This window comes from Salvelinus alpinus, chromosome 14 (genome assembly GCF_045679555.1).
Source record: "Salvelinus alpinus chromosome 14, SLU_Salpinus.1, whole genome shotgun sequence".
Classification (NCBI taxonomy): domain Eukaryota; kingdom Metazoa; phylum Chordata; class Actinopteri; order Salmoniformes; family Salmonidae; genus Salvelinus; species Salvelinus alpinus.
Window position 1 is genome coordinate 23,200,159 of NC_092099.1, and position 19,710 is coordinate 23,219,868.

The window sequence follows — 19,710 nt, forward strand, 5'->3', positions numbered from 1 at the left end:
TATCTGACAATAAATGTACAAGGAGAGGAGCCCTGGACTTTTGGAACAGGGATATTGGGGAGGGGGGGGGGAGTTAAGAACCATTGAGGAACCCCATGTACAATTTCATGGTTCTACTTGTGTTTCTAGGCCTGACTGAGAAGTCAGTCATGAGAACCTTAATTCTCGTGACTCTTTGTCAAACTGCTTTTTTTCCTTCCTAAATTCACTACCTATCAGTCTGGATCAAACTGCTAGACTCTGAGACCTGAGTTCCTATTCCTCTTCCAGTGGCTCAGTCCCCAACCGATGACCAATTAGGAACCCTGATCCCCAATTCTGTGTGTCTAGAACAAGCAGAACAATCAGTTCCTCAAGGTTCCCTGAAAGAGTAATTTCTGCTAATCCATCCAGGGTAGATGCGATTCCCCCGGATCCCATACAACCCTCCATTCCCTCCCATGAATTTAGACCCTAAACAACTAACTGCTTTTTGGGTTTCAGCCAACCTCTCACCACTCATTACAGGCAAAAACAACCCACATCCACACACACATCCCCTCTCTTACTACACACACTCTCTCACCAGTCACCCATCATTACAGGCATCAATAAAGATATGGTGCCAACGTCATAAAAACACACCAGTGCCCAACAACACAACAACAAATGTCATTAAAGGCCCAAATCAGCCATTTTTATATCAATATCAAATAATTTTTGGGTTAACAATTAAGTACCTTACTGTAACAGATTTACATTAAAATTATCAAAAATAGCTTTTTAGCAAAAAAACTATTTCTCAAGCAAGAATTTTGCCTGGACTGTCTGAGGGTGGTCTGAGTGGGGAGAGGGAAATTTATTGGCAGAGAGGTTTGGAACTTTCTTTGATGTTTGTCTATTAACTAATTTACCGCAGGGTGATGTCACCATGGAAAGCCCAAACTCCTATCCATGCAAAAATGCTGATAAGGTTCCATGTAGATTGTATATTCAACCAGCAACTATCAGGAAATAACAGTGATTTTAAAAAAAAAAACACACTTCTACAGTGTTAGTTTCAACAGCTGTTGTACAATATGATATGAAACACAGGGGAAACTACATTTTGACTGCACTGGGCCTTTAAAAGCAGCATGGGGCAGAACAGGCCATGTATCCTACAATATATGCTGTATGTGTATTAACTGTTTTTAACTGCACCGGAGCCCCGTCTCCTAGCCAGACCATAAACATTTAGCACACTCAAACCCAGCCTTTCATCTATCTGTGTAAAACATGACTCTCAGAAGATAGACTCTTACAAAATGACTAGCAGCAGAGAGGCAGCAGAGTGGAGTATCCGGAGGGACATTCTGTTGATGGGAATCCATTTTATGGAGCTGCATATACTCTCTAAAGGGAAAGGGTCTGTCAATGCTTATGTTAAATACTCTGTGCAACTGACAATATGGTTGTTGTTGATGTTGAAACTATTAATATTATTATCATGCCAGAGTTTATGATTACTGACATGTTTTGTTATCAGTAAGTGTTACTACTTTACTAATGATGTTAGATACTTTGAGAAAGGAAACGTGTACGGCTTGTGCTGCTCACCAGTCACAGTTCAAAAACATCATTTTGACTTACTCTGGATATGTGCATGTTCTTCTCTAGTGCATTTAAGACAGTCCCACACCATTGAATGTATCACGAGTCAACTATTGTATCTAGCAGGTTAAGGTATGGGGGAGGGTTACATTTTGGAATAGAGTGGAATGGACACAAACACACAGGCGCACACACACACACACACTCACTCACACTCACTCCTCTGAAATGCCTTTGTTCTTTGCTATGGCCTCAAACTGTACCCTCCCCTATGAAATCATACAATTTACTGGTCTGAGGAATTTTTAATGCAGCTCTCTGCTGACAGCACAACTGGCTGCTTCACACATGAACATAATAAAACACTCTTCCTTTGTTTCTAGAGATTGATCTGTCCCTCACTGGTTGTCTCCTCTCTGTGTGTCTCCTTCATCAGCACACGCACACAGTTCCATGCCGTGAACCTGTGGGTATAATTATGTGGGGATTGAATTGACAGCAAGACAGAGGAGCAACATAATGCTTGTCACACTGACGCTAACAATGTTCTTATGGCTGCCCTAAAAGTGGCATATGAATGAGCTGTTTGGCAATGCAAGCAGCCATGATCACACACACACATACACACACACACATTCACACACAGTGCTGCAGTTCTAATAACAGAAACAACACGCTCACATGTCATCATCAAATATAGAATTCATTTTAGCCCCTCCAGGAATTCTTGGGTTGGAATGTTTCCAGGTGGAGACAATAAGGCACATATGGTATTTTCATAACCCTTCAAATCATTGATTTATATTACAATCTTTGACTTTTTCCTCACAACGGTGATAATCATAACCATTCAACATTCAATAAAAATCATACAAAGGAAATTAGCATTCATAGCCATATGTTTCTAATTGGATGATGACTTCACATCATTCTGCTCACTGTGATGCTTTTTAGATGGTCCAAGACACAACAGGATCCATTTGGCCTGTCGCTGCAGGGTTGGGTTGTTGGATCCAATATTTTAGTTTGAATCATATAGCACATTTGGACACAACCAAAGGTCTTTATATTAGACATGAAGATCAAAGGTACTATAGTGGTGAACTATGCCAGGTAAAAAGTGGATGTGGTAAAATGAGTGGATGTGTTGGGTGCTACCTGCATTCGGAAAGTATTCAGACCCCTTCCCTTTTTCCACATTTTGTTACGTTACAGCCTTTTTCTAAAATTGATTAATAAAAAAATCCTCACCAATCTACACACAATACCCCATAATGACATCACAATACCCCATAATGACATCACAATACCCCATAATGACTAAGCAAAAACTGGTTTTTAGAAATGTTTTAGCAAATGTTTTACTTTTTACTTATTACTTATTTACATAAGTATTCAGACCCTTTGCTATGAGACTTCAAATTGAGCTCAGGTACATCCTGTTTCCATTGATCATCCTTGAGATGTTTTTACAACTTGATTAGAGTCCACCTGTAGTAAAGTCAATTGATTGGACATGATTTGGAAAGGCACACACCTGTCTATATAAGGTCCCACAGTTGACAGATCATGTCAGAGCAAAAACAAAGCCATGAGGTCGAAGGAATTGTCCATAGAGCTCCGAGACAGGATTGTGTCGAGGCACAGATCTGGGGAAAGGTACCAAAAAAGATCTGTAGCATTGAAGGTCCCCAAGAACACAGTGGCCTCCATCATTCTTAAATGGACGAAGTTTGGAACCACCAAGACTCTTCCTAGAGCTGGCCGCCAGGCCAAACTGAGCATTCGGGGGAGAAGGCCCTTAGTCAGGGAGATGCGCTGACACTCAAAACACGGGCACCTCAGGGGTGTGTGCTTAGTCCCCTCCTGTACTCCCTGTTCACCCACAACTGCATGGCCGTGCAAGACTCCAACACTATCATTAAGTTTGCTGACGACACAACAGTGCTAGGCCGGATAACTAACGACAAAAGAGACAGCCTATATGGAGGAGGTCAGAGACCTGACAGTGTGGTGCCAGGACAACAACCTCTCACTCAACGTCAGCAAGACAAAGGAGCTGATCGTGGACTACAGGAAATGGAGGGCACGCCATCCACATCGACAGGGATGTAGTGGAGAGGGTCAAGAGCTTCAAGTTCCTCTATGTCCACATCACTAAGGATCTAGAATGGTCCACAATACACACACCAAAACAGTAAAGAAGAGGACATGACAATGCCTCTTCCCCCTCAGGAAGCTGAAAAGATTTGGCATGGGCCCTCTGATCCTCAAAAAGTTCTAAAGCTGCGCCACAGAGAACATATTGACTAGCTGCATCACCGCTTGGTATGGCAACTACTTGGCATCCGACTGCAAGGCGCTACAGAGGATACTGCGTACGGTCTAGTACATCACTAGGGTCGAGTTCCCTGCAATCCAGGACCTCTATACCAGGCGATGTCAGAAGGCCCTATACATTTTCAAAGACTCCAGCCATCCAAATCATAGACTGTTCTTTCTACTATCGCACGGCAAGTCGTACCGATGCAAGTCTGGAACCGACTGGACCCTGAACATCTTCTACTCCCCAGGTCATAAGACTGATAAATTGTTTGTTAAATAGTTAACCAAATAGCTTCCCTCATTATCTGCATTGACCCTTTTTGCACTAACTTCTTTTACTCATCACATATGCTGCTGCTACTGTTTATTATGTATCCTGCTGCCAAGTCACTTCATTCATAGTTATATGTACCTCAATTACCTTGTACCCCTGCACATCGACTCATTAATGGTACCCTGTGTATATAGCCAAGTTATCATTACTCATTGTATGTTTATCATTACTTGTATTGTTACGTGTTATTTTCTCTCTCTCTGCATTGTGGAGAACGGCCCATAGGTAAGCATTTCACTGTTAGTCTACACCTGTTGTTTATGAAGCATGTGACGAATAACATTTGATTTGATATACAGTGGATCAATAGGAAGATAACAGGTGGAATGCTGAACGTGAGAGAGAAAATGGATTGAGTGTGTTAATGTTATTAAACTTGAGCAAAATAACCTGCATTTATATTATTTCTCATTTGTTTTTCTCGAGTTACAGAAGATATGGTACAATTCTCTTCATTACAGCATCAACCCATCCATCACCATCATCTGTCGTTACTGAAAATATACAATCATCTTAAATTGTATTTCCAGTATACAGTCAACAAGAAAAACAAGTTACAACCCACCCTCTATAGCCCAGTCCAGAAACAACCCTTTGCCTCTTTATCTTATGTTTGTGTAGCCCTGAAGGAGATATTAGAGGTGTAAGCGATATGACAAAGCTCTCCTAAGTTCATCGGAAGGCTTAGAGTAGCCATCCCCAAACATTTTGTTTACACCTATCTGGTCTTTTCAGAGCTGGTATCACCAAAGCTGTATAGGGATATGGGTTATTTTTGGACTGGGTACTTGAATTGAATCCTGTTGTCCAGAGTAAAAGGTATTGTGGGACATCATCGCCCTCTGTTGAACCATTGGAATACACACAACTGTTGAATAAACTCCACTCTCAAACATTGCCTGCAGTTTTGGGCAACTCTGTCCATTAACTAAATCTAAATCTTCATACAATATTTTTGGATCATTTTCTAACCTTACTATGGTCTCACTGGAATTGATCCCCAACTCTGACAGCTACATTCTATCTCCTCTGTCTTTGCATGTTACAATGGTTTGGTATACTCCTATTGTATTTTTACATCAACCCAAACTAAAGACTTCTACTCATCTATCTAACTACAGCCAACCCAGCCGTCTACGGCATAAACTATTAGCACCTCTACACATTCTCAGTAAACAGTGATAGCTCACCTGAAAGGCAATAGTATTGCTCTTTTTACATAATAAATGTCTAATACGTGATGCATTTATCAAAGCAAATTCATAATTTGCATTCTAATAAACAATGATAACACCTCGCAAAACGGGAGAAACCAAATGATTTCCATGCATTCACCTAGATATATAGTATCTTCATTTGATTATATTCTCACAGCAGGAAAATAATTCTGCAGCAACAGGAAATGTGAATTATTGTGTGGATTATAATGAATGGACATTTTTGTAGGGGTTGATACATTTTTTGTTTGGGCAAATCAAGTCTGACATTTTAAAGTGGAAATTATTCATTTTAGAAGCCTTTTTTAACCTTGAATACACTACAAGTTTGAATTTCCTGCTGTCCAGGGTGATCAAAATTACGATCCTACATCTATGCTAATATTTTATCACTAGGCCTAACCCAGAATGAAACAGAATTCTCGGGGGGAATATAGCTATATGTGTAGTGCTTGACTTGGACTGAAATACTCATGGACGGAAGTATTCATTTTCAGTTCCGGTACTGTTTGTACTGTTTTTAGGTGCAGGAACTCCACAATACCTTTGAGCCAATATTTTATAAGGGGTGCAGGAACTCAAGCAGTAGAACATTTTAGGTGCTGGACATAAAAAGGCAGAAGATGCACTGTTCAGACTTAGAACCAGTTTTTATGAGGGAGGTGAGAAGACAGGCAGGCTACTAGCAAGACAACTACTAATGCAGATCACTTCTAAAGTAATTCCAGCAATTAAGAAGGGCAATAAGATGGTGACCTCATCCAAAGAGATAAACAGTGTGTTTCAATGTTTTTATGGAGATTTATATGCATCCTCCTGTTCAGCGAGCCCCATAGATATGGATACTTTTGGTATAGAATTACCTGTATTATCAGATAGCCAGGTAGAGGACCTGGACTGAACTATAACAGAAGAGGAGGTTAGAAATGCCACTTTATCTATGAAAGCAGGGAAATCACCTGGTCTGGACGGCCTTCCTGTAGAATATTATAGAAAGTATATATTGACATTCCTGAGTTTATAAGGAAGTGCATTGGAGATGTTGTACCCACTATGACTATTAAAACCTACCCTAACCAGAAACCGTGGATAGATGGCGACATTCGCGCAGAACTGAAAGCGCGAAACACTGCATTCAACCATGGAAAGATGACTGGGAATATGGCCAAAAATAAACAGTTTAGTTATTCCCTCTGCAAGGCAATCAAACAAGCAAAATGTCAGTATAAAGACAAAGTGGAGTCGCAATTCAACGGCTCAGACACGAGACGTATGTGGCAGGGTCTACAGACAATTACGGACTACATAAAGAAAACCAGCCACGTCGTCCGTGACGTCTCGCTTCCAGACAAACTAAACCCCTTCTTTGCACGCTTTGAGGATAATACAGTGCCACCAACGCGGCCCGCTACCAAGGACTTCATCCCCCCTTCTTCTCCATGGCCGACGTGAGTAAGACATTTCAGTGTTAACCCTCGCAAGGCTGCCGGCCCAGACGGCATCCCTAGCCGCGTCCTCAGAGCATGCGCAGATCAGCTGGCTGGTGTGTTTACGGACATATTCAATCTCTCCCTATCCCAGTCTGCTGTCCCCACATGCTTCAAGATAACCACCATTGTTCCTGTACCCAAGAAGGCAAAGATAACTGAACTAAATGACTATCGCCCCGTAGCACTCACTTCTGTCATCATTTGAGAGAATAATCAAGTATCATTTCACCTCCACCTTACCTGCCACCCTGAACCCACTTCAATTTGCATACCGCCCCAATAGGTCCACAGACGATGCAATCGCCATCATACTGCATACTGCCCTATCCCATCTGGACAAGAGGAATATGTAAGAATGCTGTTCAATCGACTACAGCTCAGCTTCAACACCATTGTCACGCCCTGACCATAGAGAGCCTTTTTATTCTCTATTTTAGTTAGGTCGGGGTGTGACTAGGGTGGGTAATCTAGGTTGTTTATTTCTATGTTGGCCTGGTATGGTTCCCAATCAGAGGCGGCTGTTTATCGTTGTCTCTGATTGGGGATCATATTTAGGCAGCCATTTCCCCACTGTGTTTTGTTGGATCTTGTTTATGTGTAGTTGCCTGTGAGCACTTCATTGACATCACGTTTCGTTTGTTCTTTATTGTTTTGTGCGTTTCACTTCAATAAATATGTGGAACCCATATCACGCTGCGCTTTGGTCCGAATGTTCTTACGACGATCGTGACAACCATAGTACCCTCCAAGCTTATCATTAAGCCCTGGGTCTCAACCCCGCCCTGTGCGATCGGGTCCTGGACTTTCTGACGTGTCGCCCCCAGATGGTGAAGGTAGGAAACAACATTTCCATTTTGCTGATCCTCAACACTGGGGCCCCACAAGGGTGCGTGCTCAGCCCTCTCCTGTTCTCCCTGTTCACCCATGATTGTGTGGCCATGCACGCCTCCAACTCAATTATCAAGTTTGCAGATGATTGAGTAGTGGGCTTGATTACCAACAACGATGAGACAGCCTACAGGGAGGAGGTGAGGGCACTCGGATTGTGCTGTCAGGAAAGCAACCTCTCACTCAACGTCAACAAAACAAAGGAGATGATCGTGGAATTCAGGAAACCACAGAGGGAGCACCCCACTATCCACATCAACGGGACAGCAGTGGAGAAGGTGGAAAGTTGTAAGTTCCTCTGTGTACACATCACGGACAAACTGAAATGGTCCACCCACACAGACAGTGTGGTGAAGAAGGCGCAACAGCGCAACAGCGCCTCTTCAACCTCAGGAGGCTGAAGAAATGTGTCTTGTCACCTAAAACCCTCACAAACTTTTACAGATGCACAATTACAATTAAGAGCATCCTCTCGGGCTGTATCACCGCCTGGTACGGCAGCTGCACCACGACAAACGCAGGGCTCTCTAGAGGGTGGTACAGTCTGCCCAACGCATCACCGGGGGCACACAGCCTGCCCTCCAGGACACCTACAGCACCCGATGTCACAGGAAGGCCAAAAAGATCATCAAGGACAACAACCACCCGAGCCACTGCCTGTTCACCCTGCTACCATCCAGAAGGTGAGGTCAGTACAGGTGCATCAAAGCTGGGACCGAGAGACTAAAAAACAGCTTCTATCTCAAGGCCATCAGACTGTTAAACAGCCATCACTGACACAGAGAGGCTGCTGCCTACATACAGACTCAAAATCATTGGCCACTTTAATAAATGGATCACTAGTCACTTTAATAATGACACTTTAATAATGTTTACATATCTTGCATTACTCATCTCATATGTACAGTGGGGAGAACAAGTATTTGATACACTGCTGATTTTGCAGATTTTCCTACTTACAAAGCATGTAGAGGTCTGTAATTTTTATCATAGGTACACTTCAACTGTGAGAGACGGAATCTAAAACAAAAATCCAGAAAATCACATTGTATGATTTTTAAGTAATTAATTTGCATTTTATTGCATGACATAAGTATTTGATACATCAGAAAAGCAGAACTTAATATTTGGTACAGAATCCTTTGTTTGCAATTACAGAGATCATACGTTTCCTGTAGTTCTTGACCAGGTTTGCACACACTGCAGCAGGGATTTTGGCCCACTCCTCCATACAGACCTTCTCCAGATCCTTCAGGTTTCGGGGCTGTCGCTGGGCAATACGGACTTTCAGCTCCCTCCAAAGATTTTATATTGGGTTCAGGTCTGGAGACTGGCTAGGCCACTCCAGGACCTTGAGATACCTCTTACGGAGCCACTCCTTAGTTGCCCTGGCTGTGTGTTTCGGGTCGTTGTCATGCTGGAAGACCCAGTCACGACCCATCATCAATGCTCTTACTGAGGGAAGGAGGTTGTTGGCTAAGATCTCGCAATACATGGCCCCATCCATCCTCCCCTCAATACGGTGCAGTCGTCCTGTCCCCTTTGCAGAAAAGCATCCCCAAAGAATGATGTTTCCACCTCCATGCTTCACGGTTGGGATGGTGTTCTTGGGGTTGTACTCATCCTTCTTCTTCCTCCAAACACGGCGAGTGGAGTTTAGACCAAAAAGCTCTATTTTTGAATCATCAGACCACATGACCTTCTCCCATTCCTCCTCTGGATCATCCAGATGGTCATTGGCAAACTTCAGACGGGCCTGGACATGCGCCTGCTTGAGCAGAGGGACCTTGTGTGCGCTGCAGGATTTTAATCCATGACGGCGTAGTGTGTTACTAATGGTTTTCTTTGAGACTGTGGTCCCAGCTCTCTTCAGGTCATTGACCAGGTCCTGCCGTGTAGTTCTGGGCTGATCCCTCACCTTCCTCATGATCATTGATGCCCCACGAGGTGAGATCTTGCATGGAGCCCCAGACCGAGGGTGATTGACCATCATCTTGAACTTCTTATATTTTCTTATATTTTCTAATAATTGCGCCAACAGTTGTTGCCTTCTCACCAAGCTGCTTGCCTATTGTCCTGTAGCCCATCCCAGCCTTGTGCAGGTCTACAATTTTATCCCTGATGTCCTTACACAGCTCTCTGGTCTTGGCCATTGTGGAGAGGTTGGAGTCTGTTTGATTGAGTGTGTGGACAGGTGTCTTTTATACAGGTAACGAGTTCAAACAGGTGCAGTTAATACAGGTAATGAGTGGAGAACAGGAGGGCTTCTTAAAGAAAAACTAACAGGTCTGTGAGAGCCGGAATTCTTACTGGTTGGTAGGTGATCAAATACTTATGTCATGCAATAAAATGCAAATTAATTACTTAAAAATCATACAATGTGATTTTCTGGATTTTTGTTTTAGATTCCGTCTCTCACAGTTGAAGTGTACCTATGATAAAAATTACAGACCTCTACATGCTTTGTAAGTAGGAAAACCTGCAAAATCGGCAGTGTATCAAATACTTGTTCTCCCCACTGTATATACTGTATTCTATTGCATCTGCCTATGCCAGTCATCGCTCATCCATATATTTATATGTACATATTCTTATTCCATCCCTTTACTTAGATGTGTGTGTATTAGGTAGTTGTAGAATTGTTAGATTACTTGTTAGATATTACTGCACTGTCGGAACTAGATTTAACATCTAGAATTAACATCTGCTAACCATGTGTATGTGACCAATAACATTTTATTTTATTTGACAGTGGTTTACCAGGAGGCATTTAAAAATGGATCCCTTCCGAACACCTTTAATGAGGCTTTGATATCGCTGATTCCTAAAAAGGATTGAGATACTACAGAACCTGGGAATTTTAACTATCAGCCTCCTTAATGTGGATTGTAAGATTCTTACGCTTAGAGAAGGAACTACCTAATATTATACATAGTGACCAAGTAGGATTTATTAAGAACAGGACCTTAACTGATATTATGAGGAGGCTCTTACATCTCATGTGGTTAAACCGCTACCGCTGCTGTCTCCTTAGATGCTGAGAAGGCATTTAATAGGGTAGAGTGGGCTTTTTTCCTTAGAACCCTAGAAAAATGTGGTTTTGGGCCTGACTTTTGTATATGGATAGGGGTCCTCTATTCCAATCCTAAAGCAGCAGTACTTATGATGTCTTCTTTTTTTTTTGTCTTTCTAGAGGCAGAAGGCAGGGTGGCTCGCTCTCCCCTCTCCTGTTTACCATAGTTTTAGAGCCTCTTGCAACAATGATAAGAACAGATACAGAAATTAGGGGTGTACATGGAGGAGGAAAAAAACAGAAGCTGCTTATGTATGCAGATGACATTCTACTGCTGGTCTCTGATCCTCTTCAGTCTGTACCATGATTACTTACTTGTATTGAATCATATTCTAGTATGTCAGGTTACAAAATGCAATGGGATGAGTCGGAAGCAATGCCAAATAATGCTATATGTACTCTGGAAATGTTACCCCATTTAATGTCAAATGGGTTCCTACTGGGATGAAATATTTGGATATTAAGTTGAGCTCAAATTTAGAGGAAGTGATGGGACAACATTTTTAGCCACTACTAGTCAAGATTAAGACCAATTTAGAAAAATGGGAAAATATCAAACTTTCTTTATGGGGAAAGATCAACATGATTAAAATGGTTGTGGTCCCATAATTTAAACATATCTCTGCAATGTTACCTATGAATATTCCTGGCAGTTATTTTAAACAATATGACAAATTAACTAAAAACGTTTTGTGGGATAGGGAGAAAAACACGATTAATATGAAGAAGATGTGCTTACCAATGGATGTAGGAGGCTTGGCTTTACCAGATGTTAAATTGTAAAATGTATCATTTGAAATGGCTAAATTGGCGAAGCGTTGGGGTAAAGGGTATGCTGGCTTGGATTGGATAACAATAGAACGGGAACCAAGTTATCCTTTCACGCCTGTTGATACTCTGTCACACAGTCTTACAGGGGAGAGGTCAGTTGATACTCTGTCACAGTCTTACAGGGGAGAGGTCTGTTGATACTCTGTCACAGTCTTATTGGGGAGAGGTCTGTTGATACTCTGTCACAGTCTTACAGGGGAGAGGTCTGTTGATACTCTGTCACAGTCTTACAGGGGAGAGGTCTGTTGATACTCTGTCACAGTCTTACAGTGGAGAGGTCTGTTGATACTCTGTCACAGTCTTACAGGGGAGAGGTCTGTTGATACTCTGTCACAGTCTCACAGGGGAGAGGTCTGTTGATACTCTGTCACAGTCTTACAGGGGAGAGGTCTGTTGATACTCCGTCACAGTCTTACAGTGGAGAGGTCTGTTGATACTCTGTCACAGTCTTACAGGGGAGAGGTCTGTTGATACTCTGTCACAGTCTTACAGGGGAGCTGTCTGTTGATACTCCGTCACAGTCTTATTGGGGAGAGGTCTGTTGATACTCTGTCACAGTCTTACAGGGGAGAGGTCTGTTGATACTCTGTCACAGTCTTACAGGGGAGAGGTCTGTTGATACTCTGTCACAGTCTTACAGGGGAGAGGTCTGTTGATACTCTGTCACAGTCTTACAGGGGAGAGGTCTGTTGATACTCCGTCACAGTCTTATTGGGGAGAGGTCTGTTGATACTCTGTCACAGTCTTACAGGGGATAGGTCTGTTGATACTCTGTCACAGTCTTACAGGGGAGAGGTCTGTTGATACTCTGTCACAGTCTTACAGGGGAGAGGTCTGTTGATACTCTGTCACAGTCTTACAGTGGAGAGGTCTGTTGATACTCTGTCACAGTCTTACAGGGGAGAGGTCTGTTGATACTCTGTCACAGTCTTACAGGGGAGAGGTCTGTTGATACTCTGTCACAGTCTTACAGGGGAGAGGTCTGTTGATACTCTGTCACAGTCTTACAGGGGAGAGGTCTGTTGATACTCTGTCACAGTCTTACAGGGGAGAGGTCTGTTGATACTCTGTCACAGTCTTACAGGGGAGAGGTCTGTTGATACTCTGTCACAGTCTTACAGGGGAGAGGTCTGTTGATACTCTGTCACAGTCTTACAGGGGAGAGGTCTGTTGATACTCTGTCACAGTCTTACAGGGGAGAGGTCTGTTGATACTCTGTCACAGTCTTACAGGGGAGAGGTCTGTTGATACTCTGTCACAGTCTTATTGGGGAGAGGTCTGTTGATACTCTGTCACAGTCTTACAGGGGAGAGGTCTGTTGATACTCCGTCACAGTCTTATTGGGGAGAGGTCTGTTGATACTCTGTCACAGTCTTACAGGGGAGAGGTCTGTTGATACTCTGTCACAGTCCCACAGGGGAGAGGTCTGTTGATACTCCGTCACAGTCTTATTGGGGAGAGGTCTGTTGATACTCTGTCACAGTCTTACAGTGGAGAGGTCTGTTGATACTCTGTCACAGTCTTACAGGGGAGAGGTCTGTTGATACTCTGTCACAGTCTTACAGGGGAGAGGTCTGTTGATACTCTGTCACAGTCTTACAGGGGAGAGGTCTGTTGATACTCTGTCACAGTCTTACAGGGGAGAGGTCTGTTGATACTCTGTCACAGTCTTACAGGGGAGAGGTCTGTTGATACTCTGTCACAGTCTTACAGGGGAGAGGTCTGTTGATACTCTGTCACAGTCTTACAGGGGAGAGGTCTGTTGATACTCTGTCACAGTCTTACAGGGGAGAGGTCTGTTGATACTCTGTCACAGTCTTACAGGGGAGAGGTCTGTTGATACTCTGTCACAGTCTTATTGGGGAGAGGTCTGTTGATACTCTGTCACAGTCTTACAGGGGAGAGGTCTGTTGATACTCCGTCACAGTCTTATTGGGGAGAGGTCTGTTGATACTCTGTCACAGTCTTACAGGGGAGAGGTCTGTTGATACTCTGTCACAGTCCCACAGGGGAGAGGTCTGTTGATACTCCGTCACAGTCTTATTGGGGAGAGGTCTGTTGATACTCTGTCACAGTCTTACAGGGGAGAGGTCTGTTGATACTCTGTCACAGTCTTACAGGGGATAGGTCTGTTGATACTCTGTCACAGTCTTATTGGGGAGAGGTCTGTTGATACTCCCAACCCAATTTTGTTACACTCAAAAGAGGTGTGGAGAACAGTACACAAGATATGTGGAATTTCACATCTATAACAAGAATACTCATCATTGTGGCACAATCCTAGGCTAAGGACACGAAAGAAGTCTGTGTACTGGAAACAGTGGCTAATGAAAGGAATTCATACTATAGGTGATCTGTAAAATGAAGATGTTTTAATGCCATACTCAGATTTGGTACAAAAATATGATGTGGGAGAAAAGGAGCATTTCTGGAAATATTTACAACTGAGAGAATGTTTGTTAACAGGCCTTCAACAAAATCCAGGAAAGGACCCAATAGCTGTGTATTTGGAATTACCCAAACATAAAGCAGCCATTTTTTACTCAATATTTAGTCATCTGCAGAGTAAAGACTGTAAAAACCAAACTGACCTTCAGTGTGAACTTGAGGATGATACCTGTTTGAATGATCTTGTCCAGCTCAGGGAGCAACATAAGGGAAGCCAGGGGGAAACTTACTCAATACAAGATACTACATAGGTTTTATTGGACCCCAACAAGGCTTCATACGTTATCTGTGTTGGAAATGCCAAAAAGACACTTGGACATTTTTACACGCAATATGGGAATGTACATTACTGCTACCTTTCTAGAAGGATGTTTTCAAATATCTGGAGGAATGGTTTGAGTTAACAATTCCAGTTTCACTGAGAATATATGTCTCTTGGGTGATAGAACAGAGTTACCTAATGTAACAAATGAGAAATTTGCACTGATCACTGTTGGTATGGTTATAGCAGCTAGAGTAATCGTTAGAATTTGGAAGGGTCATGCCACTCCTACTCTGAAACAGTGGATAGAATCAATGTTGGTGGTAGCATAGTATGAACACATGGTTGCTAGGATCACTGGTAGAAATGACAATTCTAGAAGCTGGATACGTTTCTAAGACTGGGAGGTGATGACTTATGCTTGTGAACCCATTTATTATGTACTGTAGCTTGTTAGATACTATTTGACTGTGTATGTATGCTATGTTGGAGGATATGTCTTGATGTCATGCTCAATGTTTTTATGCTGTACAATGTTTTATTTTACATTTTTATTAGTTTGTTTGTGAAAAAAAATACTGACTTTAGTAAAAAAAAAGAAGAAAAAAAAAAAAGGTATTGAATCAATAAGTATTCAACCCATTTTTTATGGCAAGCCTAAATAAGTTCAGGAGTAAAAATGTGCTTAACAAGTCACATAAGTTGCATGGACTCACTCTGTGTGTAATAATAGTTTTTAACATGATTTTTTAATGACTAACTCCTCTCTGTACCCCACCATACTGTAAGGCAAGGTCCCTCAGTCGAGCAGTGAATTTCTGACAGATGCAGCCACAAAGACCAGGGAGGTTTTCCAATGCCTCGCAAAGAAAGGCACCTATTGGTAGATGGGTAAAAATACAAAAAAGCAGACATTGAATATCCCTTTGAGCATGGTGAAGTTATTAATTACACTTTCGATGGTGTATCAATACACCCAGTCACTACAAAGATACAGGCGTCCTTCCTAACTCAGATGCCGGAGAGGAAGGAAACTGCTCAGGGATTTAACCATGAGGCCAATGGTGACTTTAAAACAGTTACAGAGTTTAATGGCTGTAAAAGAGAAAAATTAGGATGGATCAACAACATTTTAGTTACTCCACAATACTAACTTAATTGACAGAGTGAAAACATTCCAAAACATGCATCCTGTTTTCAACAAGGCACTAAAGTAATATTGCAAAAAATGTGGTAAAGCAATTAACGTATTATCCTGAATACAAAGTGTTAACACTGGTTCCAGTGTGTATATGGTCCCACTCTTTCAATGTTGATTCTAACACTGGAAAATTTACTGTGCAGCATGGCACTTTACTAGCTTAAACCATATGGGATCTAACTCAGATTATATGATTAACCACAATATACCCATTATGGATCATATAATACACTGTACTGGACACTCGCTAAGACACAGATCTCTGCCTACGCACTCTCTATATTCTACACTACACTGCTCTATACTGCACAACATGCTCATTGTTATCCCCTATGAAAGGCTAGTATAGCGGTAGGTCAAGGTCCCCAGACACCTCAACTAGTTACCCCAAAGTCTACAGTAACTGAGGGGCCAGGGCTGGGCCAGGGCTAGAGAAAGGGGCTCAGTTAGCTGGAAGTTGTTTTGGACCCCATGGCAGTGTAAAAGGTTCATAATCAGAGAGTAAAAAGGCAATTTATTCAGTGTTTTGATGACCAAATATTTCCACAAGGGGGCGACATTAATGACTAAATCCAAATTGTTAATACATTTATATGGACAGCTGTAGGCCTATATAGCCTATGATTTACAGTATGAATAACAACTTATAAATGTATCACACATAACTTAATGGTGTCACTTAGCTCATGCTTTGCTATCTAATTGCTATCATGTCCAGTCATGAAGACTAATGTTCAGTCATTACTTGTCCATGCATAATAACTCATCTATAATGTTAGCCTTTCTATAGTGACCATTGACCAATGACTTTAAACTGACCCTCCATAACCTAGCATACTTGATACTGCAACACATCAACACCTGATACTGTATCATGGATACTGTAACTGTAATCTTGTTTTACAGGATTAGTGGCTACATGTGCAGGATTGCAAAACAACGCATTGCTACTAAGCATGCAATCACACTACCCTATCTCAGTATATAATGTCCAAATTCTATACTACAGTAGGCCTAGCCTATTAGAGCAGGTGTAGTTCTAGGACAAAGAGCATGTATGGTCCCTCTCTCACCCCTGACATCAGAATAAAATCATGCAGAGTAGGCTAGGCTGCAACCCGTAGGCGGAGTCGGCTCAAGTGGGCCTGTCTCTCCGCTTTTAATACAGATGCGATCCTCTGTCCGCCTGGCGTCCAGCACCGAGCGAGGCGAGCGAACAGCAGGCAGCGGACGTACAGAGAGAGAAAGAGAGAGACCGGCAAAACAACACCATGACAGCACCGAACACATACGACGTAATAGTGATCGGAGGAGGAATATCAGGTACGTGCAATTTAAAGGGAAGCTTCCAAACAATTTACTGCAGTTAGTAAATAGACTACTGGGAATATTACAATGGACTGCGAGGAAGGGAATCGATAGGAACTCGGGGTGATATGATATTGTACGAATAGCGGCCACATTGCTTTATGTAAGTGGCCAACTGTTGCAGCACAAATGTGCAACACTGTAGCCCACAAGTCAGACAATAAATGTGCGCTGTTATTGTAGAGGCATATAGCCTACATTGGCCATGATTGAATACGCGTTATTCTTAATCAATATGGACTTACTGTGCAGTTTTAGTTCCTCTGCGTTTGCTTTGCTTGTAGATAGTCTCTTCCGTGAAGCTACATCGACTGATAACATGTCGCTTTGTAGTAGGAGTGTCCAAATGCACATGTTGCACCATATTTCTTTAATATTGTAACAACAGTGGTTACAATTTAACAACTGGAGCATCTTTGTTCGTGCTATTCTTTGCTGTCATGCACTTGATATGATGAACATGCAGTATAGGCTATATGACATTTGACTTCCGACTAGGGTTGCTGTAGCCTAATTCTCCACATCACAGTCACAAACTTTAAAAGCCTTATTTTACCTTATACAGGGTTGGTAAGTTACTTTCCAAATGTAATATATTACAGTTACGTGTTACCTGTCCATAATTGTAATCAGTAACATCACTTTTGGATTACCCCCAAACTCTGTAACGTAATCAGTTTACTTTCAATGCGTTTTGGATTACTTTCCCTTTAAGAGACATAGAATAACACGAAAAGGATTTATCAAACACATTTGGTGTGTTATAGTGGTCTCTGACCTGTGTTTACACTGGCTCAGGTGGAGCACATTTTAACTTGACCCTTTTTTCAATGCTGAATTGAATGACATTGAGAAAACTGAAAGGTGGTTTAAAATTACTAAAAGTTAGTAATTTCCATTTTAAAATGTCAGACTTGATTTGCGCTAACAAAAAATGCATCAACCCCTATACACATTTACATTAATTATAATCCATACAATAATGCACATTTCCTTTTTCTACAGGATACATTTCCTGCTGTGAGAAACTGGTCAAATTAAGATCCTACACCTGTATGCAACAGTTATCTTATTTGTCATGTCAGCATTTCACACAACTAGCAGTCACAGTTTGCCTGATATGTCATTTGAGTTGCTGATCGTGATTTCATCTCATCTCACACATAAAGCTGTGTCCTGATTTGAAAGTCTGACTGTGTGATGACTCTAACCCCACATAATGCATACGGCTAGCTGGTGGTGTTTTGCATTTGCTGTGTGTAAATAGCTGTATGGGTGTAGTCTCATAGAGGGCTGTAAAGTCCCAATAAAAATCAAGTCTGCCTTATAAGCATCAATGCTATGAGTAAGCATCCACTTAAATAGGGATTGCATATAGAATACTATAACAGCAATATTAGCTATATTATATATAGCGTACGAGAGTCAGGCTCACGGTTTCATGATGCAGTACCTGCGACTTTAAAATCACTGCCACCTTCGGCCCAACAGGGAATTTTCTCTTGGTAAAATGGTTAAGAAGTTGTTTTCTCCTGTGGGAAACCAGGGTTCAGGTACTGCCCGTGACATGAAAATAATATATATTTTTATTGTCACCTAGGTGCAATGAAATGTGTTGTATTACAGGGTCAGCCATAGTAGTACGGCGCCCCTGAAGCAAATTATGGTTAAGTGCCTTGCTCAAAGGCACATCGACCGATTTTTCACATTCTCTATGCAGCTGGAGAGAGTATATCACCTCCCACATGGAATATGTTGGATTAGAGCATTCAAATATTGTTGCCAATGAAATTGTGGAAAATAATGCTTACTGTATGCTATGGCTGAATCAATGTCTGTAATCATGTGCCCTCCAGTGGAGGCTCCTCAGAGGAGGAAGGGGATGACCATCCTCCTCAGTGAATTTGATCATTTTTTTATTGTAAAACATTTAAAAAGTTATCCTTTTAAGATAAAACTACACTAAATATAATCACGTCGCCAAATAATTCATTAAAACACAGTGTTTTGCAATGAAGCTCTACAGTAGGCTCAACAGCACTCTGTAGGGTAGCACCATGGTGTAGCCAGAGGACAGCTATCTTCTGTCATCCTCTGGGTACATTGACTTCAATACAAAACGTAGGAGGCTCATGGTTCTCCCCCCCTTCCGTAGACTTACACAGTAATTATGACAACTTCCGGAGGATGTCCTCCAACCTATCAGAGCTCTTGCAGCTTGAACTGACATGTTGTCCACCCAATCAAAGGATCAGAGAATGAATCTAGTACTGAAAGCATGTTACAGCTAGCTAGCACTGCAGTGCATGAAATGTGGTGAGTAGTTGACTCAAAGAGAGAAAGAAAGTTGAACAGTTTTGAACAAATTAATTTATTCCAAAATGATGTAGAAGCAAGAGAAAGCTAGATAGGGGCTCCCGAGATGCGTAGCGGTCTAAGGCACTGCATCTCAGTGTTAGAGGCGTCACTACAGACCCTTACTGACTGTACACTGTAAGGTTACTGCATGATTGTAGCGGGTGACAACAATGTAGGCTGTGTGTAGCGGTTATGATATGGTTTGGCTTAGAAAGTTTTTTTTGCCTGGTCACATATAGCTGATGTGTTGTGCATTGAAGTCTACAAGCGAAGGGAAAAGGTGAGAGGAGGAGAGTGCATAGATGCGAGAAGGAATACAATTTGGCAGCTATGAATGTGAATT

General features: G+C 42.0%; 1 protein-coding gene across 1 annotated transcript in view; it reads left to right on the forward strand.

Annotated features, from left to right (window-relative positions):
- Window positions 1-16,812: 16,812 nt before the first annotated feature.
- LOC139538613 (amine oxidase [flavin-containing]-like) overlaps window positions 16,813-19,710 on the forward strand; it is a 75,073-nt gene continuing 72,175 nt past the window's right edge. Inside the window, exon 1 of the mRNA XM_071340846.1 lies at window positions 16,813-16,964. Coding sequence (XP_071196947.1) covers window positions 16,913-16,964 — 52 coding nt within the window. The 5' untranslated portion in view covers window positions 16,813-16,912. The remainder of the gene's footprint in view (window positions 16,965-19,710) is intronic.